General features: G+C 41.6%; 2 protein-coding genes across 3 annotated transcripts in view; both read right to left on the bottom strand.

Moving 5' to 3' along the window:
• Window positions 1-47: 47 nt before the first annotated feature.
• Window positions 48-12,400, bottom strand: vps4a (vacuolar protein sorting 4 homolog A). 2 transcript variants are annotated; one of them, XR_009241819.1, is made up of 12 exons: window positions 12,142-12,400; window positions 11,039-11,150; window positions 9,317-9,461; window positions 9,167-9,228; window positions 8,447-8,566; window positions 7,840-7,996; window positions 7,102-7,250; window positions 6,679-6,760; window positions 3,360-3,579; window positions 3,129-3,269; window positions 1,392-1,916; window positions 48-1,296 (listed from the first exon to the last, which is right to left on the bottom strand). XR_009241819.1 is itself a non-coding variant. In XM_058644778.1 (11 exons), the coding sequence occupies exons 1-11, from the start codon at window positions 12,160-12,162 to the stop codon at window positions 1,815-1,817; spliced, it is 1,311 nt and encodes a 436-aa protein (XP_058500761.1). In that variant the 5' UTR covers window positions 12,163-12,400; the 3' UTR covers window positions 48-1,814. The 2 variants fall into 2 exon arrangements, 1 of the variants encoding a protein (XP_058500761.1); XM_058644778.1 differs by having other exon boundaries at window positions 48-1,916.
• A 754-nt stretch (window positions 12,401-13,154) lies between these two features.
• Window positions 13,155-23,970, bottom strand: part of sntb2 (syntrophin, beta 2) — a 22,863-nt gene continuing 12,047 nt past the window's right edge. Inside the window, exons 2-7 of the mRNA XM_058645816.1 lie at window positions 23,721-23,946; window positions 22,956-23,166; window positions 21,136-21,278; window positions 20,139-20,335; window positions 18,390-18,580; window positions 13,155-16,261 (exon numbers count right to left, since the gene is read on the bottom strand). Of these exons, the coding sequence (XP_058501799.1) occupies window positions 16,169-16,261; window positions 18,390-18,580; window positions 20,139-20,335; window positions 21,136-21,278; window positions 22,956-23,166; window positions 23,721-23,946 (1,061 nt within the window). The 3' untranslated portion in view covers window positions 13,155-16,168. The remainder of the gene's footprint in view (window positions 16,262-18,389; window positions 18,581-20,138; window positions 20,336-21,135; window positions 21,279-22,955; window positions 23,167-23,720; window positions 23,947-23,970) is intronic.

The following is a 23,970-nucleotide window of genomic DNA, read 5'->3' as shown; positions in this document are numbered from 1 at the left end:
TCAACACGTTGCAAAACATTCACAAATGAAAACAAGAGAAAAGAGGCTGAATGTCACTTTTTATTAATTGAGGTTAAATTAGTTACGTTAACACGGCCAGTGGCAGATTGTTAATAACAGATGAGCCCACTGACGCGGCCGAGGTCAGAGGTCAAACATCCGACAACTGTTGTTTGACGTCAGAGTTCAGAAGCTGTGACGAAAACAAACGAAACAAAAAACTGTAAACAGAATCGACGCGGAGAAGAATTAGTGTTACGTGAAACTGTCGGAAACAAACGTGACGAAAACCAACACGGACAGACACCACAGTGCATTCTGGGAAACGGAGTGCAGACGTTAAAGCTTGCCGTCAGTGATTATTGAGAAAATGACATTTTTCGCCCACTAGGTGTCTCCCAATCCAAACAATTAAAAAAGACATTTTGCGGGCAGCGTGGAATCATGGGAAATGAACGTGTCCTCACTCGGACGTTTTAAGTGGATAGCGGCGATGAAAAAGCGGACAAAGTTGTTAAAACGCGACGTGTCTACGATAAAAACACGATACAGTTCTCTGTATACGGTTTATTTAAAAAGACGGTTAATTCTCCGAGTTTGTGACATGGAAATTCCAAATTCTGACTACAGATGGGGCCACTGAGCCGACGACGTCGCTGACGGAAACTTTAACTCAGTAAATTACATCATGTGATCGAAACGTAAGTTTGTCAGTCAACCATTAAGTTTAAATCACTTAGAAATGAAACGTTTAAATGGAGTAAACGGCCTGTAAAGTTGATCAAATGTGTTTTTAAAGATTCCAGAACATGAAAGTGAAAAGGTTTTTTTGTATTTGACATACAGTCACAGCAGAGTGCACTGTGAGCGCCCCCTCCTGGTCTGAGCAGCTTAGAAGAATATAGAATAATAAAATCCACGTCAATTTTAGTAAACACGTCTTTATCTCTAAGTCAGTCAGACTTTTATCAACAGGAAGCTGAAGTTTGTAAACCACTCACTCTCCCACACCAAAGTCCCCCCCCCACACACACACACACGCCTCCATCAATAAGTTCTAATGTCTGATTTTGTCACTTTGTCTTTTGGAATTCTTCATTCCAATTTATTTATGTGACACACAGTGACCACACGAGGCAGCAGAGGACCAGCAGCTAAAATCACTGATTTTCTCTGTGGACTTTGGTGTGAGAGAGTGAGTGAGTGGTTTACAAACTTGAGTTTCCTGTTGACAGTGAGATAAAGACGTTTTTTTTCTTGCTGCTTCTCTGAACGTCAGCACGTCATACAGCCTCCCTTCAAAAACAAACCGTGAATTATCACAATGAGTGGAATAATTTAACACTTTAACACAAATGTAGACATTTACACGGATGCACTCACACACTCACATGCCTGGCAGGAGAACCAACATCTTATGTCTCTTCTTTTCACGTCTTCACCAAAGCAAAACAAAAAAAAGAATGGAGAAAAAGTGCATCATGGCAATGGAAAGACTCCGCCCTTCAGTCAGAGGCGGAGCCAGCTCAGTCCAGGACAAAGCCATGGCGTGATGAAAGAGCGCCGGGAAACTCACACCAAGATTCTTCTGTCGCTGCGTTGGATCGACTTCCTCTGAGGATTCACAATAATAATAATAATGACGATGATGATGATGATGATAATACTGGACTGATTTTTGAGAAGAAATAAATAAATAATTTAGTTTTTATTTCAAATCCATGAGGAGTGAACCGAGCGCTCAGCGGAACATGAACGTCTACAGGATGGTGCAGCAGTGGAGGGAGGGGGCGGGGGAGGCGGGGCTTCACCTCTCAGCCCTCCATCCCAAAATCCTCTGTGAACTTCTTGACCTTCAGCAGGTCCTCGGTGTTGACCGTGGGACGAGTGGTGGACAGAGAGCGCAGCATGTCTGACTGCAAAACAAACAGGAAGTGACATCGTCAATTTTAAAAGGGGGTGCGGGTTGGGGAGGGGGGGGTGGTGACGCAAAGACACACGAGCAGAAATCGAATAAACTCAGCATCAGTTTGTTGGTACAATTTTAAAAGTGTATAACTGACGTGTACTGAAGGCCTTCAACACACACACGCACACACACACACACACGCACAGACACATTTAACCAAAGCTTTTGATCCTGTTGACCGTTATCTACTACTAGATAAGCTCCATAACATAGGTTTATCTAACAATGCATTTCTGTGGTTTAGTTTCTCCATAAAAGGAAGCAATGTGTTGTCCTAGATGGGAAATGTTCTGATAAGTTGGTTCAGGAAAGAGGGGGGCCACAAGGTTCATCCTTGGGGCCCCTTCTCTTTTCTATATTTGTTAATGACCAACCACATACTTTCACCAACTCTTCAGTACAACTGTATGCAGATGATACTGTCATCTACACTTCGAAATCTGACATATCTGAAATACAAGCCACCCTTCAGTCTGATTTTAATATTCTCGAAGATTGGCTCTCACAAAACAAATGACTTCTCAATAAAATTAAATCTGTTACTATGTTCTTTGGCACAAATTCAAAATTGAAATCCAGTTCAGATTCCTGTACAATAGTCTGTAAGGATGGCAGAAGGATGAAAAAGCTAAATATGTTGGTGTATGGCTGGATCCCACATTGTCATTCAAAACACATATTAATCATACTGTACACAAAGTGAATTGTTGCGTTAGTTTGTTATATAGGTACAGAAATTGTATTTATTTCCACTATCCCTCTTATCGCAAACAGTACTTTGTGTTACCTACCTCTAATTATCGCACGCACGCGCACACACACACACACTGCTGTCTCCATCACTAAGTTCTGATTTTCAGACTATGTCTGATTTTGTCACTTCAGGGTTAGAAATCCTTCTTTCAGATTGACCTCAGGGACACAGCAGTGTCGACTGCTGTGTCCCTGCAGCTGAAATCACTGATTTCCTCCATGGACTTTGGTGTGGGAGAGTGAGTGGTTTACAAACGTCTCACAGTGAGATAAAGACGTGAACGCGTTCTGTAGACGTCGTAGACTTAAACTGCCGAGTCTTTTGTTTTGTGGTGTTTCTGCTGTTTGTTCAGGAGCAGCAGGGGGCGCTCAGGTGCAGTCAGCTCTGACTGAGGTTTGACCTCACCATGCAAACTATAGGCTCTAGCAGTTTATCACTCGGCACGTCCATCCAGGTCATCTCTATGGCTGCGGGGTCGCCGGGGGAACAAGGGGTCAAGAGGTCGTCCACCATAACCTGGCAGTTGCTGCGCGACGGACCACAAACCTGCGGGAGGAAAACACACGACACTGACTCAACCAAAACCAACACGAGGATAAATAAATAAACCAACGTGAAGAGTGTGTGCGCGCTGACCTTTTTGAAGTGCGTGGCCGACTGGACCTTCCTGACCGGCTGCATGAGAGCGTCGCGGACGATGATGCTAATGTCGGCCCCCGAGTACCCGTCCGTCTTGTGCGCAAGCTGTCGCAGGTCGGCGTCGCTCAGGCTGTGCGGCGTGTTTCCCAGGTGGAGGCGGAACATCTGAGAGCGGGCCGGCTCCTCCGGCAGCGGGATATAGATCCGCTTCTCGAATCTGCCGCAGGACAAAGTTCGGGAGACGAAGACTTTCAGTTTCAAGTCGCACGCGCAGACGTCTGCGAGGAGGAGGGAGGAGCTACACAATAAAAACGCCTCGACTGCGTCTCATGGTGCGTTCCATTTAAGAACGGCACGATGCCACTTTTTCACGTCCGACACATTCACACTCATTTTAGACGTTTCCCAATAAGTAAAAGCCCGCAGCACAGCATATATATATATACACACATATGCATACATACAAATGCACACATATATATATATATACACATACACACACACATACACATACACATTATGGCATGCCGTTCAGGAAATGAATCCTCTGAATATATTGAATGAAACTTTGAATGTAACTTTGAATATACCGAATGAAACTTTGAATATATGGAATGAAACTTTGAATGTAACTTTGAATATATGGAATGAAACTTTGAATATATGGAATGAAACTGAATGTATTGAATGAAACTTTGAATGTAACTTTGAATATATGGAATGAAACTTTGAATATATTGAATGAAACTTTGAATGTAACTTTGAATATATGGAATGAAACTTTGAATATATGGAATGAAACTTTGAATATATGGAATGAAACTCTGAATATATTGAATGAAAGCTTGAATATATTGAATGAAACTCGGAATATATGGAATGAAACTCTGAATATATGGAATGAAACTTTGAATATATGGAATGAAACTCTGAATACATGGAATGAAACTCTGAATATATGGACTGAAACTCTGAATATATGGACTGAAACCTTGAATATATGGTACGAAAATCTGAATATATGGAATGAAACTTTGAATATATGGTATGAAACTCTGAATATATTGAATGAAACTTTGAATATATGGAATGGAAGCTTGAATATATGGAATGGAAGCTTGAATATATTGAATGAAACTCTGAATATATGGAATGAAACTCTGAATATATGGAATGAAACTCTGAATATATGGAATGAAACTCTGAATATATTGAATGAAAGCTTGAATATATTGAATGAAACTCTGAATATATTGAATGAAACTCTGAATATATTGAATGAAAGCTTGAATATATTGAATGAAAGCTTGAATATATTGAATGAAACCTTGAATATATGGAATGAAAGCTTGAATATATTGAATGAAACTCTGAATATATTGAATGAAACCTTGAATATATTGAATGAAACCTTGAATATATTGAATGAAACCTTGAATATATTGAATGAAACCTTGAATATATGGAATGAAACTCTGAATATATTGAATGAAAGCTTGAATATATGGAATGAAACTCTGAATATATGGAATGAAACCTTGAATATATTGAATGAAACTCTGAATATATTGAATGAAACTCTGAATATATTGAATGAAAGCTTGAATATATTGAATGAAACTCTGAATATATTGAATGAAAGCTTGAATATATTGAATGAAACTCTGAATATATTGAATGAAAGCTTGAATATATTGAATGAAAGCTTGAATATATTGAATGAAACTCTGAATATATTGAATGAAACTCTGAATATATTGAATGAAAGCTTGAATATATTGAATGAAAGCTTGAATATATTGAATGAAAGCTTGAATATATTGAATGAAACTCTGAATATATTGAATGAAACTGTGAATATATTGAATGAAACTGTGAATATATTGAATGAAACCTTGAATATATGGAATGAAACTCTGAATATATTGAATGAAACTCTGAATATATTGAATGAAAGCTTGAATATATTGAATGAAAGCTTGAATATATTGAATGAAACTCTGAATATATTGAATGAAACTCTGAATATATGGAATGAAACCTTGAATATATGGAATGAAACTCTGAATATATGGAATGAAAGCTTGAATATATGGAATGAAACTCTGAATATATTGAATGAAACTCTGAATATATTGAATGAAAGCTTGAATATATGGAATGAAAGCTTGAATATATGGAATGAAACTCTGAATATATGGAATGAAACTCTGAATATATTGAATGAAAGCTTGAATATATTGAATGAAACTCTGAATATATTGAATGAAACTCTGAATATATTGAATGAAAGCTTGAATATATTGAATGAAAGCTTGAATATATTGAATGAAAGCTTGAATATATTGAATGAAACTCTGAATATATTGAATGAAACTCTGAATATATTGAATGAAAGCTTGAATATATTGAATGAAAGCTTGAATATATTGAATGAAAGCTTGAATATATTGAATGAAACTCTGAATATATTGAATGAAACTGTGAATATATTGAATGAAACTGTGAATATATTGAATGAAACCTTGAATATATGGAATGAAACTCTGAATATATTGAATGAAACTCTGAATATATTGAATGAAAGCTTGAATATATTGAATGAAAGCTTGAATATATTGAATGAAACTCTGAATATATTGAATGAAACTCTGAATATATGGAATGAAACCTTGAATATATGGAATGAAACTCTGAATATATGGAATGAAAGCTTGAATATATGGAATGAAACTCTGAATATATTGAATGAAACTCTGAATATATTGAATGAAAGCTTGAATATATGGAATGAAAGCTTGAATATATGGAATGAAACTCTGAATATATGGAATGAAACTCTGAATATATTGAATGAAAGCTTGAATATATTGAATGAAAGCTTGAATATATTGAATGAAACTCTGAATATATTGAATGAAACTCTGAATATATGGAATGAAACCTTGAATATATGGAATGAAACTCTGAATATATGGAATGAAAGCTTGAATATATGGAATGAAACTCTGAATATATTGAATGAAACTCTGAATATATTGAATGAAAGCTTGAATATATGGAATGAAAGCTTGAATATATGGAATGAAACTCTGAATATATGGAATGAAACTCTGAATATATTGAATGAAAGCTTGAATATATGGAATGAAAGCTTGAATATACGTTGCTTGTGAACACAGCATTAATACAGTAGTGATTGATGTTAGCTTGGCATGAGTTACACGTCTGTAAATGTTTCCCTCACATAGGACGAGCTCTCAGAATGAACTGGGGGGGGGGGGGGGGGGGCGGGAGAAACTAAGTGACCTCTGACCTTCTACGGATGGCAGCGTCCAGCACCCACGGGATGTTTGTGGCTCCCAGAACCAAAATACCATCGTTGTTATTTCCCACACCTACACAGGAAGAGAGCAGGAAGTCAACACAAGCACTTCCTGTTACGCTCAGCATCTTCTGTTGTCACGTGTGCAGAGTCATAACCCGTTCTGTTCTGTACATGTGCGACAGTGGGACTACTTCCTGTCTCTGCCCATGTTTGAGGCACTAGTTTTAAGTGAAAGATAACGCAAAGATGTTGAATCTATTTAAAACGAATAAAAGAAAACGTTAAATAATATTTTTACTTAAAATTCCCCAACCTGACGTCGTCACACTTCACACGTGCAGAACAAATCGTGTTTCCACGACAGTGAGAATACTGGACTGTGTCGGACTCGCTCCGTCATCGTGGTCTCACCCTGCATCTGGACCAGGAACTCGGTCTTGATGCGGCGGGCGGCCTCGCTCTCATTCTCATTCCTGGAGCCACACAGCGAGTCCACCTCGTCGATGAAGATGATGGAGGGTTTGTGTTGGCGAGCGAGGTCGAACAGATTCTTCACCAGCCTGAGAAACCACGAGAAGAAGATGAGACAGGGACGCAGAGACACTCTGGTTTGGACATTGTTAAACAACTAACTCTGACTTTCCCACACCAGTCCAGAGAGAAAATCAGTGATTTAAGCTGCAGGGACACAGGAGCTGCTGGTCCTCTGCTGCCCCGTGTGGTCACTTTGTGTCACTGAGGTCAATCTGAACAAAGAATTTCAAACACCGAAGTGAGAAAATTAGACATTAGAACTTCGTGATGGAGGCAGCAGTGGATCAACAACTCACACTGTGTGTGTGTGTGTGTGCGTGTGCGTGTGCGTGATGTTAAAATCACTGGTTTTCTCTGTGGACTTTGGTGTGAGAGAGTGAGTGGTTAACACACTTCAGTTTCCTGTTGGAAAAGTCTGACTGACAGTGAGATAAAGACGTGAACGTGTGACAGACATCGATTTAAACTGATGTAGATTTTAATAGGTTTACCAACAGGAAACTGAAGTTTGGAGAAACTGACTAACTAATTAACTATCCCCGTCAACTTCGATGATTTCATGTGAGACAGATGATAATGATGATGAGGAGGAGGAGGAGGAGGAGACGTACTTACTTCTCACTCTCTCCCAGCCACTTGGACATGAGGTCAGAGGAGGAGACGGAGAAGAAGGTGGAGTTGTTGGCTTCTGTGGCCACAGCCTTGGCCAGGTACGACTTCCCTGTCCCTGGAGGACCGAACAGCAGGATCCCTCTCCACGGCGTTCGTTTGCCTAAAAACAACACATGTGGGTTTATTCCAGCGCAAAGTCAGTCTTTGTCTTTGGTGAGACAGAGATGTTGAACTTTTCATTTCCCAGACATCACGTCATCATTTTCTCTCTCTCGTTTTAACTTTACTCGCTCATTGTTCTGCACGGAATCTCACGTCAATGGACAGAGAGAGAGAGAGAGACAGTGGACAGTGTCCTCAACACCTGCTAGTGACTATGTCTCCATGTTTGTCCTGCGTAGGTCTTGCAGAACGTAAAACGGCAGGTGGCGTTGTAACAAACAAGGGAGACATTTACCTAAATATCAACTTCACTTCTTTACTGCACAAAATTCAAGCAATTTCAAGGACCCATGTCTATTTAAGGCCATTTTACAGAAACAGGCAGCAGCAGCCACAGCAGCCACAGCAGCGGCAGCAACAGCAGCAGCGGCAGAAACAGCAGCAGTACCTGTGAACAGGTGAGGGAATTTAATGGGCAGGATGACGGCTTCTTTCAGAGCCTCCTTGGCTCCCTCCAGTCCTGCCACGTCGTTCCACCGCACGTTAGGCTTCTCCATGACAATGGCACCTGCACACACACGCACGTACACACACACACACACACACACCCACCCACACGCACACACACACACAGTGAGCGTGTGAGAAACGTGTCGATGGAGAAAATAAACGACAGATTCATGGACTTTGAAAATAATCATCAGTAATAACTTGTGTAGTGTAGTATATGTATATGCTGTGTCATCAGCATAGACTGTGACTGTCTGGAGCAGTGAGCGAGAACTGTGGGTGAATATTTTCATGTTTCCTTTCTCCGTAAAACAAAGAAATCTTTTTGGTTTGTGGACAAAAACAAAGACATTTGAGAACATCATCAGGTCCAGATTTGACACTTCATTTTCTGACTTCTATTTAGAAAATAATGGACAGAAACTAAAAGACAAAAAGCAAGTTGTTTTCATTGTTCATTTCAGATGAATCATTCATTCATTCATTTATCTTCTACCACTTTATCCTCCATATGAGGGTCGTGGAGGGTTTACACACTGGACTCTTTAAGGATTTGGAGGGAACCCTGAGTGTAACGCCGCCAATTTAGCCCACGGAGATGAATAAAAAAAATAACAGCTGTTACTTCACGTGACTGGATGATTAAATCCTCGCTCACCCATGAGCTGCTCCTGCAGTTTCTTCTTCTCTGGGTTTTCCCCTTCACTGTCGCTGTCGCTCCTACGACACAAACAATAAGAATGAAAGACAATCACGTGGGAAAAAATAAAGTGCAGGGGTTTAAAAAAACGTTAAGACGGCAGCGTACTTGTCATTGCTCTGCGCCTCCTTCACGGGCTTCTTCCCCTGTTTGTCTTTATTCTTCAGATAATCCTTCAGCTTCTCTGCTCGGTCCAGGTACTGCTTGCATTTCGCTCGTATGCTCTCCTTGGCCTTGTCGCTGTGAGCCTCATCTGAGGGTTCAGTGGTGAGCGACACACGTGGGTTAGTTAAGGACACGGATACCCAGTGGTGGGCTGTCAGGGCCAGCAGGGCCTTCTCTGCTGGCCCTGACAATATCATATAAAAAATATATTTTTTTTTTATTATTATTATTTTATATTTTTAATAATCAAAAGAATGTGTGTCTGAACGTGTCTGAATTCAATTACTTTCTCAGTATGTTATGATTATATTTCCAGAAAGAATATGGTTATTTTTTGTGAAGCTGAGCTGGATTTTCCTGGATGTCATTAAACGCATCATAGTTCCGTGGACCTGCTCTAGTATCATTGCTGGCCTTTCGTTGAAGCTGCCATTTCTTATTTGGTTAGAACTTTGACTGACGTGTGTCGTCAGCCAATCAAAATGTGATGCACAGTGACAGAACGCCCCAGGCCCAGCGATGTGTCTGGCGCTAGCCCCCGCTGATGTCATCAACGACGTTTGAACCTTTGGCGGGTTTTGAAGTAAACTATGATCACTGCATTAACACCACCGATCATCATGTTTCTGATCTCCTTCGTGTGCACTTTTCACGGCGATCGTTTGGAGAAAAGAAGGAAATGATTTCAAGAGGAAGACCTACACCCAAGAGGTACATCATTTACGGTAGTTGGAGTGTTAATGATAAATTTATAACATTTTTTAGAAGTGGTGAGGACAAAACTGTTGATCATAAATAGTGCCGTGGACGTGTTCCCCGCGTAGTTGACGCCTATGCTTATGTGGAAGCTTGTTTTTGTGTCATGTGAAATTGCGGTTGCTAAGTGACATAAGGGAAGATGTGGTGGTAATGATGCAGTAGCCTATAGATGCACAGTGGTGTGTGTGTGTGTGTGCGCTATGGTTGTTGCAGATCAACTGTCTCGTGAATATAGTGCATAATAGTGTGTTTGTATGTGCTTGTGTAGTTTTTTTTTTTTTTTACTGAAGGCCCTGACTGAAACCCCACGGTATGCTACTGCGGATACCTGACCGAATACCCGGGCTCCGGTGAGGTTCAGTCACATCAGTTGTCACGCTTATTTCAAGTTCTTTTCGTCAAATAAAATTAGTAAAATAACAATCATTTAAATTTTGTTTTTTGAAAAGAGTACTAATATTTCATAAAGAATCTCATTAAACATGTTCCCATCTTTATTTCACTGAGACAGACTTTTCCAACAGGAAACGTCTTGTTTTCTCACTTCACTGTTTTAAATGCTTTGTTCAGATTGACCTCAGTGACACAAAGTGACCACACGAGGCAGCAGAGGAGCAGCAGCTCCTGTGTCCCCGCAGCTGAAAATCACTGATTTTCTCTGTGGACGTTGGTGTGGGAGAGTAGCTAATATGGGTTTGTTTTTTTATGACTTATGACGATGCTTTTATTCAGTCACATTTTTAAATGCATGTTTGGCGAGATAAATAAGTGCACAATATTAAAAATAAGATGTAATTTTGATTAAAATAGAGTGCATCAGGCTCAAGGTTCAGACAGAAACAAGTGGCCTGAGCTGCACTTTATCAAATCAGACGGTGCAGGTGACACAGTGGCATATTAACTCACATTTAATGGCGTGAAGGAAATATTCCACAGAGTGCTGATACAGGCGCAAGGCCTCCTCATAGTTCTTCGCCTTGTCTTCTTCTGTGGCTTTGGTCACAAGATCAATCGCTTTCTGCAAAGACAGTAGAGAGGACAACCCAGCTAACAATTGTTGGTTACCGGAACGTTCTGGGAATGTTACCCTTTGGTTCTCCTGTGGTTGATATGGAAAGTAGTCCTCACGTTCCCCTAACGTCAGTTTTTGGTTGCATTTTGGTTCCCAGAACGTTCCCCTAAAGTCACTCGGGAGGAGACTACCAGGTGTGACAAACAACCTAAGGACAGTGTGTTCAAATGGCGGCCTGTGGGCCACATGCGGCCCATGAGCAGCCCAGCCTGTGGTTCCACCAGAAATAACTGAAGAAACACTTTGCTGTGTTAGTTCTTCTGTATTCTGTTAAAAGGCACTTTGGGATGTTAGTGGGTCGTATACGACATTATGTTCATCTTATTTCGCTGTCTGCACACGTCTGTCTTTATTAAATAAAGTTTATCTTGTCTTATTTGATGCACTTTGAGTTGCACCCGAGATGACAAACAGTTACAACTAATACTGTAGACTTTTTATGCACCTTGAGGTGTGTGAATAATAGAATACATGAAAATAATTGTATTACTAGCTCATTTTTTGATGCACGTTTGTAATTGAATAGTCCTGAGCGAAGGCGTGAAAACGACCTAAACCCGAGTCTTTTGCGGTACAGGAGCCACAGCCCAGATAACGGGCTGCTGCTGCCGCCGCCGCCGCCGCCGCTGCCGTTAGTTAGCATTTCACAAAGTCATGAAACCGCACACGGATTTATTGAAGATATTTCACATTGCTCCGTTAGCTAAAGCAGAACACGACGCATTGTTTATTACAAAAAAATCAAATTCAACAAGAGCAGCGTCTATTTACAGACTGCACGGAAATCACTTGCTAACAGACAGTAGCATCAGCTGTTTTGCTAGCGCGTTAGCTCAAACCCGCTGCGCGTCCGATCGGTTGTAGCGAGCTAATGCTAATGCTAATGCCAATGCTAATGTTAATGTTAATGCTAATGCTAATGCTAGAGCTACCGCACCTGCAGTGTTGACGTTGTCATTTCATCTCACTTCTCCTGCGATTTCCTCCGCAGATGTTTGTCTTCGACAGACGCGTCGCTCGTTAAACAGCCCCGCGTTGTTGCTGCTGTTGTTGACGCGATGACATGTCAATGCCGCAGCTAACGGTGCTAACAAACTTAGCTCCAGTGACAGGTTTTCTGCGTCGAGCTCGAAATAAAACAAACCACGGCAACGGCAGCAAAACATCAAGCTAACCGCTGCCAGGGAAGCTAACGTCCGGTCGAAACCTACAAAACAAGGCGGCTCAAAGTCGCACATACGTCATAGAAATGACGCAATATAACACGTTTTAATGTTTGGATCAACTAGGAATGCACTATGTATTATTACTGAAATTAACTCATTCATTCATTTTAAATGTTGATATCATACATTTGACATCTCCTTCTTATTGTTATCGAAGGTCTTGGTGCACTGTTTTCTTGTTTCTTCTTCTTTTATCTCTTCACTTGCACTAGTAGAGCTGTCCTTTAATCTCGTTGTACACTGTATAATAACAAGAAAGGTGATTCTGATTCGGATTTAACTCATTAGGCGCACATCCGCTGGTGACGCCAATCTCAGCAACTTGACGAATGGTCTAAAACGAGTGTGGCTGCTGCCATCAAGTGGCCAGTGTTGGTGTTACAGTGAAAGAAAATCCAATATTAAAAGAGAATAATATAAATTAAACATGATTAAATAATTGAAAATGATAATACAATAATAAATTAGAAGAATAACTTTATTATTATGGTAGTTAGTACAAATACTCAAATGCGAAATTACTTTGTTTAACAGGAACGTCCTAGGAACAAAGAGATTTCAGTGACACAGTGACCACACGAGGCAGCAGTGGACCAGCAGCTCCTGTGTCCCGCAAACTAAAATCACCGATTTTCTCTGTGGAATTTGGTGTGGGAGAGTGAGTGGTTTACAAACTTCAGTTTCCTGTTGGGGGGGGGGGGTAAAAACATACAGAGCAGTAGAGTTTAATATGTAACAGTTTTATTGGTTGGATATTTACATTTAGAGGTTATTACATTGCTATCATACATGGTATACTGTATCATGGAAGGAAGGAAGTCTAAAATACGTTTGCATATGAGAGAGTTGTTGCAGCAGCACTTTATTCTGAAAATCCTCCTGTGACCTTCAGTTTTGATGATTGTGTTTGACGCAAGCTGCCGCACAGTTTTACCTTTGGTTCCAATGAAAACATCCTTTCATTGATTTATTTACTAGTTTTTGAAGCTTTGCTTTGCATAGACAGGAAAGAGGAAAAGACACCATTTAAAAAAATAAAGAATAAAAAAAAAACACACACAGAGGAGATGAGGAGTACATTCACTGGTTGGCCGATTAGTGCAGAGGTTCCCAAACACTGGGTCAGGGCCCACAGATGGGTCACAGGACCTTCTTAATTTTTCACTTCAGAATGATGTGAATAAGTTTGCACTGAATGATTTGTTTAAATTGACCAATCAAGTGCTTGTTTGGTCCATAAACTGTCGAAAAATGTCTACAAACCAAAAGTGATCCAGTTTGAATGATTTCTTTGTTTATATGGAGCAGAGAAACCGGAAAATATTCACATTTAAGAAGCTGACAAATGACAAACTGTTTGCTCAAACCGATGAATCCATGATCAAATGTAGGAATCGATGAATGGATTAATCGTTGCATCGTTTGTCAGGTTTATATATCAGGTCCAACGGTCAGGTGTGTGTGTGTGTGTGTGTGTGTGTGTGTGTGTGTGCGTGTGTGTGCGGCAGGAACACGACTTCACTGCTGCTCCTGGAAGAATAAAAACGTTTCCTCCTTTAACAGTCGTTACTCATTCAAAGTAAAGCTAACTAAAGCTCACAAAACGTTCTGGGAACGTTCCGTGGAGGTTCCCTGAAGGTTCCGCCCTGGGTTCTCCTGTGGTTGAAGTGGAAAGTTTTCCTAACCTTAGTTTTTGGTTGCACATTTAGTTCCAGAACGTTCTGGGAACAAAAAGAGAAGGTTCCCAGAACATTACTTTTCTGCAACCTTCATACAACCTTTAGAGAACATTCTCTTAAGGTTGTATGAAGGTTGTAGAAAAGTAAAGACAGGGGAACGTTCTGGGAACCAAAATAGAACGTTCCTCTAACGTTACTTTCTCACAACCTTCAGAGAACGTTCTCTTTTGGTTGTTCACGCGGTGATTTGTGCTTTTATAAACAAGCCCAGAAAAAAAAGACTAAAAAACAGAGCAGATTTTTCTCTCTTGATCTGAAGGGTTTTCCTGCGTCTCACACACACACACACACACACACATGCGCGCACACACACACACACACGCACACACAACCAAACAGTCAAGTTGAACTAAAGTGAAAACTCTCACCTTCACTAAAGATGGTAGTTTTTAAAGTTGGTCCCTGGATGTGGAAACACGTTTGGAGACGTTTGGAATGACGTACACGCTGAATTCACTTCTGTATTTGACTTTTTAAAGGAGATGTAAAGACTTGTCTGTTTTCTCCGTGTTCACACGCAGCAGAATTGAAGTGTGTTTATAAAAATACAAACTGTAACTTTAGGTTTAGATGATTAACATAGACTTGCACCTCAGTCCTGCGATGACCCAAAAAACACGTGTTGAACCACAACCCGAGAAATCTAAATCAGCTGTGAGACAAGAGACGAGCAAAACGGAGGAAAGTGGACGGAGACGTGAAAACAGGAGGCCATGCAACGATGAGATATACTCCTTAAAAAAGATTAAAGTCAGAGAGTTCACACTTTAAGAGTAATACTATTGCTTGTGCCTGTGAAAATCTTAAAAAGGAGTAGTTCAGGTGACTTTTGTTGTGTGAGCGCCCCCTGCTGCTGAGAACCTGCATGAGGCAGGCCAGCTTAAGTCTACGATGTCTTAAGAATATATGTCCACGTCTTTGTCTCACTGTGAGACAGACTTTACAACAGGAAGTGTGTAAACCACTCACTCTCCCACAGAGAAAATCAGTGATTTTAGCTGCGGGGACACAGGAGCTGCTGCTCCTCTGCTGCCTCGTGTGGTCACTTTGTGTCACTGAGGTCAATCTGGACAAAGGATTTTAAACACTGAAGTGACAAAATCAGACATTTGAACTTAGTGATGGAGGCAGCAGTGTGTGTGTGTGTGTGTGTGTGTGTGTGTGTGTGAGATGTTATAATCACTGGTTGTGTCTGTGGACTTTGGTGTGAGAGACATGAACACATTCTTAACATATCGTAGACTTATATCTTTTGTTCCTGCAGGAAACCATGTTCTTGTTCAGCGTCCATACCTGTGTCATGCAGGTTTTCAGCAACAGGGGGCGCTCACAGCTCAGTCTGTGCTGAATATTGTGTCTGCACACTGTAAAACCAACAAAAACATCATGAACTGTCCCTTTAAAATTCTCTTATTGTGTTGAATAAAAGAGGGAACGTGTAAAAAAAGGCACAGTCGGCGATCCTGATCACAACAGTCGTTTGGGATTATGTGGTGACACACACACACACACACACACACACACACAGCGCGTTGAGTGCGTCTACGACGACACAAAAACACACAACTACATTAAGAAGGCTGTGGTGGAATGAATGCACACACACATCTGTGCTCGCTCTGCGCAGAAAAACAACAATAAAATGGACCCTTCTTTAGTTTGTGTCATCTCTTCATCACAGCGCCTGTGTGTGTGTGTGTGTGTGTGTGTTTTACATCATGGTGGATAATTAGAATAAAAATCATTACATGTTATTTTAGTTATCGTTAATACTGTCACTAAAGCAAAGTGCCGCCTCCTCCTGTCACCTGCTCTAACATGGTGGCGAGCGGCGGCCCGAGGACAAGCAACAACACACTCCACCTGCAGCGCCACCTGGTGCCTAATGTGAGCTGTGAAAGGAGAAAGTAGATTTTAAAAGTTAACCCCGCCCTCTGTCGGCCGCCTCCTATCCTCACTCTGCTCGTGTTCGTCCTCGTCGTCGCCGGCGACCGTTGCCTCACGTCAGCAGACCCATACGAGTGAGTTTGGCCGACAGGAAGGAGTGAAGGACGAACACCACGGGCTTGGGTCCAGAGTGGAGGTCAAACACCTGGAGAGGGGAGCAGCAAACAGAACACTGAGAAACAACAAGAGGGTCCTTTCTTTGGGTCCTCAAACTCATTTGCAGAATTTAATATCACACGTGAGAGATATGGCCATAAATTCTCGCTATATTATATATATATATATATATATATACATAACATATGTAAGAACGTTCCCTTAAGGTTCTCCTAAGGTTAGTTACTCCCAAACCAAAAACTAACGTTTAGAGAACGTTGCCCGAGGGTTAGGTAGGAGACTAATGGTGCATTTCCACCGTCTCTACGTGAGGGGAACATTCTGGGAACCTAAAGAGAACGTTATCTAACTGTTGTGACAAAGCAACGTTAGGGGAACGTTCTGGGAACCTTAAGAGAACGTTCTCTAACTGTTGTGACAAAGGAACGTTCTGGGAACCTTTATAGAACGTTCTCTAACTGTTGTGAAAAAGTAACATCCAGGAAATGTACTGGGAACCTTTATAGATTGTTCTCTAACTGTTGTGACAAAGTGACTTTGAGGGAACTTTCAGGGAACATTCAGGGAACCTTTAGAGAATGTTCTCTAACTGTTGTGACAAAGTAACGTTCAGGTAACATTCTGGGAACCTTTAAAGAACGTTCTCTAAAGGCTGTGACAAAGTAACGTTAGGGGAACGTTCTGGGAAGCTTTAGAGAACGTTCTCTAAAAGTTTGTGACAAAGTAACGTTAGGGGAACGTTCTGGGAACCTTTAGAGAACGTTCTCTAAAAGTTTGTGACAAAGTAACGTTAGGGGAACGTTCTGGGAAGCTTTAGAGAACGTTCTCTAAAAGTTTGTGACAAAGTAACGTTAGGGGAACGTTCTGGGAACCTTTAGAGAACATTCTCTAAAAGTTTGTGACAAAGTAACGTTAGGGGAACGTTCTGGGAACCTTTAGAGAACGTTCTCTAAAAGTTTGTGACAAAGTAACGTTAGGGGAACGTTCTGGGAACCTTGAGAGAACGTTCTCTAAAAGGTTGTGACAAAGTAACGTCAGGGGAACGTTCTGGGAACCTTAAGAGAACGTTCTCTAAGTGTTGTGACAAAGTAACGTTCTGGGAACCTTGAGAGAACGTTCTCTAAAGGTTGTGACAAAGTAACGTTAGGGGATCGTTCTGGGAACCTTAAGAGAATGTTCTCTAAAGGTTGTGACAAAGTAACGTTCTGGGAACCTTTAGAGAACGCTCTCTAACTGTTGTGACAAAGTAACATGAGGGGAATGTTCTGGGAACCTTAAGAGACTGTTCTCTAACTGTTGTGACAAAGTAACATGCAGGGAACATTCAGGGAACCTTTATAGAACGTTCTCTAACTGTTGTGACAAAGTAACGTTCAGGGAACGTTCTGGGAACCATTAGAGAACGTTCTCTAACTGTTGTGACAAAGTAACATGCAGGGAACATTCAGGGAACCTTTATAGGTTCAGGGAACGTTCTGGGAACATTCAGGGAACCTTTATAGAACGTTCTCTAACTGTTGTGACAAAGTAACGTTCAGGGAACGTTCTGGGAACCATTAGAGAACGTTCTCTAACTGTTGTGACAAAGTAACGTTCAGGGAACGTTCTGGGAACCTTAAGAGAACGTTCTCTAACTGTTGTGACAAAGTAACATGCAGGGAACATTCAGGGAACCTTTATAGGTTCAGGGAACGTTCTGGGAACATTCAGGGAACCTTTATAGAACGTTCTCTAACTGTTGTGACAAAGTAACGTTCAGGGAACGTTCTGGGAACCATTAGAGAACGTTCTCTAACTGTTGTGACAAAGTAACGTTCAGGGAACGTTCTGGAAAACCTTTAGAGAATGTTCTCTAAAAGTTTGTGACAAAGTAACGTTAGGGGGAAATTCTGGGAACCTTTAGAGAACGTTCTCTAAAAGTATAAAGTGCAAATGTTCTGGTTTAACCAGGAAGTCACAGCTTATGTATGACCACCGGGGGCGACTCTCATGTGAAAATGAGCTTGCAGAACTCTCCAAACCCTTTTAAATTTGGATTCACGTGGTCATTTTTTATTTTCAAAAGTTTTTGCAGAGGACACCGCAATGTTAGTCTGTCTTGAACCGTACGAGTGAAAGAGTCACGTGACTTCCATGTTCATGGTCAGAAAACTCACCATTTCGCCCTCTGCTCCTCCGAAGTCCAGGTAAAGGTTGCGTACGCCGTCGTCACCGGACATTTTGAGCTTCTCATACGGGTATCTGTACAGCACGGCGCCACCTGTTGGGTCGACCAGCTCTCGGGTCACGGTGAAGCCCTTCTCATAGTGAAGCGTCAGACGCACGTCCTGGCGGTTCAACGTACACCCTGGAGGACGAGTGACAGAGAGACATGTGGACATTTTAAATCACTTTCCAGTCGAGCTCAACCAACACACTGTCCCTGTGATTCATATGAGTGCCACAAGGGGGGGCTGCATCTTTCCAGTCGTTCAAGAAACTCACCATTGACAAACATGTATTTCAAAACTTCCTGTTTTTCACTTTATTAAAATGTATTTTACATGTATATGTTTATATAAATCCAATCCAACTTTATTTATAAAGCATTTGCTGTAAGAACAAAGTGCTGTACATCAGAGATAAATAAGACAAATAAAATATAAAAAATGACATCATAGGCCTAACACCAAACAATAAAACAATCAAATGCTGTAGAAAGAATTAATAAAAAACACAAAACACGAGAAAGTCGTACAATAAAACGATAAAAAGATAAAAACCAACGTCTCATACTGGGTCGAAAGCCATAGAGTAAAAATGGGTTGTTGTGTGTGTTTTAAAAGCGGACAGTGAAGGGGCGTGTCTAACAATGAAGGGGCGTGTCTAACATGCTGCGGAAGATTGTTCCACTGCATCTGGAGATACATACACACATATATATATATATATATACACATACATATATATGTATGTGTATATATACATATACATACACATATATATATATACATATATATGTATGTGTGTATATATGTATATATACACATATATACATATACATATATATGTACGTATATATATATATATGTATATATGTATATATACATATATATAAAAAATAATGTTGTTGAGAAAATAATAATTTTTTTGTACTGTAATGACACGTTTTTATAACAACACAGCATTATGTAACATTTCTTCAGCGATGTGTTCTGTAACATGAGCAATGTGAGATCTATTAATGTTGAATTAAAGCATATTTTTGAAACGGTAAGTGTTCTAATATTGAGTGGAGCCTGGTGCAGACGTCCCTGGGTTATTTGATCGGAACGCGATGCCATGTGCTTCACTGTGACCTGAATGTTTCTGAACAACTGTGTGTTTGTGTAGCAGCAGTGAATCCAGTATCACTGCAGCAGCCAACTATTGTTCTGCACAGAGTGGAAACGTTCCCAGCTTCTTCTTTTCTGAGCAGCTGAGCCACTCACTCTCTGCTGCTTCCTGCCACAGTCACACGTCTGTTACGCGGTCGGACCACAGAATAACTTTTTATGGCAAATAAAACAAGTGTGCAGTAGTTACTTTAGTAAACTTTGCAAAAAAAAGCTCACTCTCTCACACCAAAGCCCACAGAGAAAATCAGTGATTTCAGCTCGCAGGGACACAGGAGCTGCTGGTCCTCTACTGCCTCGTGTGGTCACTTTGTGTCACTAAAATAAATTGGAATGAATGATTTTAAAAGCCAAAGTGACAAAATCAGACATTTGAACTCAGTGATGGAGGCAGCAGTGGATCAACAACTCCTGTGTGTGTGATGTTAAAATCAGTGATTTTCTCTGTGGACTTTGGTGTGGGAGAGTGAGTGAGTGGTTGTCCCGTCAGAAGAGTCTGTCTCACAGTGAGATAAAGACGTGAACACTCACCAATAGAAACTTCTTTGATGAGTTCAGCGGCGGCATGCGACCCCTGCACCAGTGCTCGCGTCCACGAGGACAGATCCCAGTGAGTCTCCACTCTAAAGACGTGGGACTCGATACCTCGTCCCGTGCCTGTTCGAGTGGCGAAAAGCAGGTCTGTTCCCTGGGCGGGAGACCCACGGGCACTGCCAGAGTGAACCAGTCTGAGGGAGAGAGAGAGAGATTTTATTTCATGTAGACTTTGCATTATGGCCCTGCGATGGACTGGCGAACTGTCCAGGGTGTACCCCGCCTATCGCCCGATGTAGCTGAGATTGGCACAGCACCCCCCGCGACCCTCTAGCAGAGGATAAAGCGGTAGATGATGACTGACTGACTTTGCATTATCGTGAGTCCTGTTAAAGGGGTAATTCAGGCTTTTTGTAGTGTGGTTGAATGTGGTACTGACACTGTGAAAACACTGATGTGAACAGAGTTTAGCCATTTAACAAAAGTCTGACCTGAGTAAATGTACGTCAACTTAAGTCTACGATGTTTTAAGAACATGTCCACGTCTTTATCTCACTGTCAGACACACTTTACTAACAAGAAGAAACCACTCACTCTCCCACACCAAAGTCCAGAGAGAAAATCAGTGATTTTAGCTGCGGGGACACAGGAGCTGAAAGCCGAAGTGACAAAATAGTTCATTAGAACTCAGTGATGGATGCAGCAGTGGATCAACCACTCCTGTGTGTGTGTGTGTGTGTGTGATGTTAAAATCACTGATTTTCTCTGTGGACTTTGGTGTGGGAGAGTGAGTGGTTTGTTTCCTTGTGTCCAGTCTGGCAGTCGTGTTTGGAGGTGAAGATTCCTGCTGATGTGACTCTTCTGAAAAGGTTTTACTCCCCAGTGCGGTTTCATTTCTCACATTTGCGCGGTCAAACCTCCGGTGCTTTCCAAACGTGCGTTCATGTGGAGTGAAATGATGAGACCACGTTTCTGCTGACTCATCTTTCCTTACCTGGTGGCTAACAGTGGGTGTGTGAGCAGAGGCATGGACCACGACTCTCTGTTCCACGGCACAGACTCAAACAGCAGGATGTCCTTCTCCGTCAGCGCCATCACCACCGGGCGGTGCTGCTGCCGTCCGCCCTCCAGCTGCACCTGAAGAAGAACGTGACAGAGAAACAGTACACTTAAGGTAAACTAAGACGGAAGGTAAACCGACGTAAAGTAAACTGACGTAAGGTAAACTGACGTAAAGTAAACTGACGTAAAGTAAACTGACGTAAGGTAAACTAAGACGTAAGGTAAACCGACGTAAGGTAAACTGATGTAAAGTAAACTGACGTAAGGTAAACTAAGACGTAAAGTAAACTGACGTAAGGTAAACTAAGACGTAAGGTAAACCGACGTAAAGTAAACTGACGTAAGGTGAACTGACGTAAGGTAAACTAAGACGTAAGGTAAACCGACGTAAAGTAAACTGACGTAAGGTAAACTAAGACATAAGGTAAACCGACGTAAAGTAAACTGACGTAAGGTAAACTAAGACGTAAGGTAAACCGACGTAAGGTAAACTGATGTAAAGTAAACTGACGTAAGGTAAACTGACGTAAGGTAAACCGACGTAAAGTAAACTGACGTAAGGTAAACTAAGACATAAGGTAAACCGACGTAAAGTAAACTGACGTAAGGTAAACTGACGTAAGGTAAACTGACGTAAGGTAAACCGACGTAAAGTAAACTGACGTAAGGTAAACCGACGTAAAGTAAACTGACGTAAGGTAAACTGACGTAAAGTAAACTGACGTAAGGTAAACTAAGACGTAAGGTAAACCGACGTAAAGTAAACTGAAGTAAGGTAAACTAAGACGTAAAGTAAACTGACGTAAGGTGAACTGACGTAAGGTAAACTAAGACGTAAGGTAAACCGACGTAAAGTAAACTGACGTAAGGTAAACTAAGACATAAGGTAAACCGACGTAAAGTAAACTGACGTAAGGTAAACTAAGACGTAAGGTAAACCGACGTAAGGTAAACTGATGTAAAGTAAACTGACGTAAGGTAAACTGACGTAAGGTAAACCGACGTAAAGTAAACTGACGTAAGGTAAACTAAGACATAAGGTAAACCGACGTAAAGTAAACTGACGTAAGGTAAACTAAGACGTAAGGTAAACTGATGTAAAGTAAACTGACGTAAGGTAAACTAAGACGTAAGGTAAACCGACGTAAGGTAAACTGATGTAAAGTAAACTGACGTAAGGTAAACTAAGACGTAAGGTAAACCGACGTAAGGTAAACTGATGTAAAGTAAACTGACGTAAGGTAAACTGACATAAGGTAAACTGACGTAAGGTAAACTGACATAAAGTCAATTCAAGCAGTAAGTCTAACTAAACATAACCCAGATGACTCCGATAAATAATCATTTACTTCCAAATAAAATAAAGACATTTAAATTTAAAACAGAGACATTTAAATGTGTGTGTGTGTGTGTGTGTGTGTGTGTGTGTGTTAACAGTTGTTTTCAGTCAGTGGTCTCCACAGAGACTCCACTGAGCTCGGTTGAGTTTAACACACACACACACACACACACACACAATCACACAAAGTCACAGACACACACAGACACACACAGAGTTCTGTTCCTGGACGTGAACTGACACAAGACCTGGTTCAGTTTTTAATTTTAATACTGAAGTGAACTGAACTCTGATGCTCCGCCTAAAAACCTCAGTCTCGGGTTCGCTTCATGTCAACCAAATGGAGGACGTGGACTAAAAACATAGGGCATTGTGGGTAAACACAACCTAAACAGTGTGAGCTAAATGATGACCTGCTCAGCCAACCAGCCGATGTGTTTGAGGTGTGGGTGTGTGGAGGCGGAGGACGAGGCGCTCAGGTAGGCGTTGATGTGGGCCAGCGTCTGTGGCAGCAGAGCGGCGATGTTGGTGTGGACGGCGCTGAACCAGGACTTAGCGGTGGAGCCGTCTTTGCAGCGCAGCACCACCGTGTGCTGACCGTCAGGAGAATGAAGCTCCAGCAGCCTGAAAGAGCAGGGAGGACAACATCTACATGAGATCCAGGTCCAGTCTCAGGTCTGTAAACTAGAGTCCAGGTCCAGTCTCAGGTCTGTAAAATAGAGTCCAGGTCAAGTCTCAGGTCTTTAAACTAGAGTCCAGGTCAAGTCTCAGGTCTTTAAACTTGAGTCCAGGTCCAGTCTCAGGTCTTTAAGCTAGAGTCCAGGTCCAGTCTCAGGTCTGTAAAATAGAGTCCAGGTCCAGTCTCAGGTCTGTAAACTTGAGTCCAGGTCCAGTCTCAGGTCTGTAAAATAGAGTCCAGGTCCAGTCTCAGGTCTGTAAACTAGAGTCCAAGTCCAGTCTCAGGTCTTTAAACTAGAGTCCAGGTCAAGTCTCAGGTCTTTAAGCTAGAGTCCAGGTCAAGTCTCAAGTCTTTAAACTAAAATCCAGGTCAAGTCTCAGGTCTTTGAGCTAGAGTCCTAAACTTAACCAGTTCCTCACAAATGCGGATCAGCCTCATGAGGACCAGGTTTTGGTCTCTAAGAGGTCTTGTGGTCGTGGTATGTGGTGTGGTTTCTCACCTGTTCTCCAGGTCTGGCATGGTTAGGTTCCTGCTGATGAAGCACATCCTCAGACTGATCACCTTCCTGTCCTTGGACGAGGAGGAGGAGCCTCCGCTGTGTTTGGGCGAGCCCGAGTCCTCGCTGCCGCTGTAGCTGGGCGACTGCGGGCGGACGCCGTCCCACGGCAGGTCGGCCACCAGCGACGGCTTCTTGAAGAGCGGAGAAACCTCGCGGATGTATTTCACTGCGGAGGAAGACGAGGGAGGAT

This window comes from Solea solea, chromosome 12 (genome assembly GCF_958295425.1).
Source record: "Solea solea chromosome 12, fSolSol10.1, whole genome shotgun sequence".
NCBI classification, from domain to species: domain Eukaryota; kingdom Metazoa; phylum Chordata; class Actinopteri; order Pleuronectiformes; family Soleidae; genus Solea; species Solea solea.
This window is presented reverse-complemented; position numbering and strand designations above follow the sequence as displayed.

What these genes read in the sequence shown, in the direction of transcription:
- vps4a (XM_058644778.1), bottom strand. Translation starts at nt 12,162, where the DNA reads ATGACAACGTCAACACTGCAG. An exon ending in ATTCCCTCACCTGTTCACAG is followed by an intron (nt 7,997 to 8,446) that starts GTACTGCTGCTG and finishes TGTTGTTTTTAG; the next exon opens with GCAAACGAACGCCGTGGAGA. An exon ending in CGGCCACGCACTTCAAAAAG is followed by an intron (nt 3,270 to 3,359) that starts GTCAGCGCGCAC and finishes TTCCTCCCGCAG; the next exon opens with GTTTGTGGTCCGTCGCGCAG.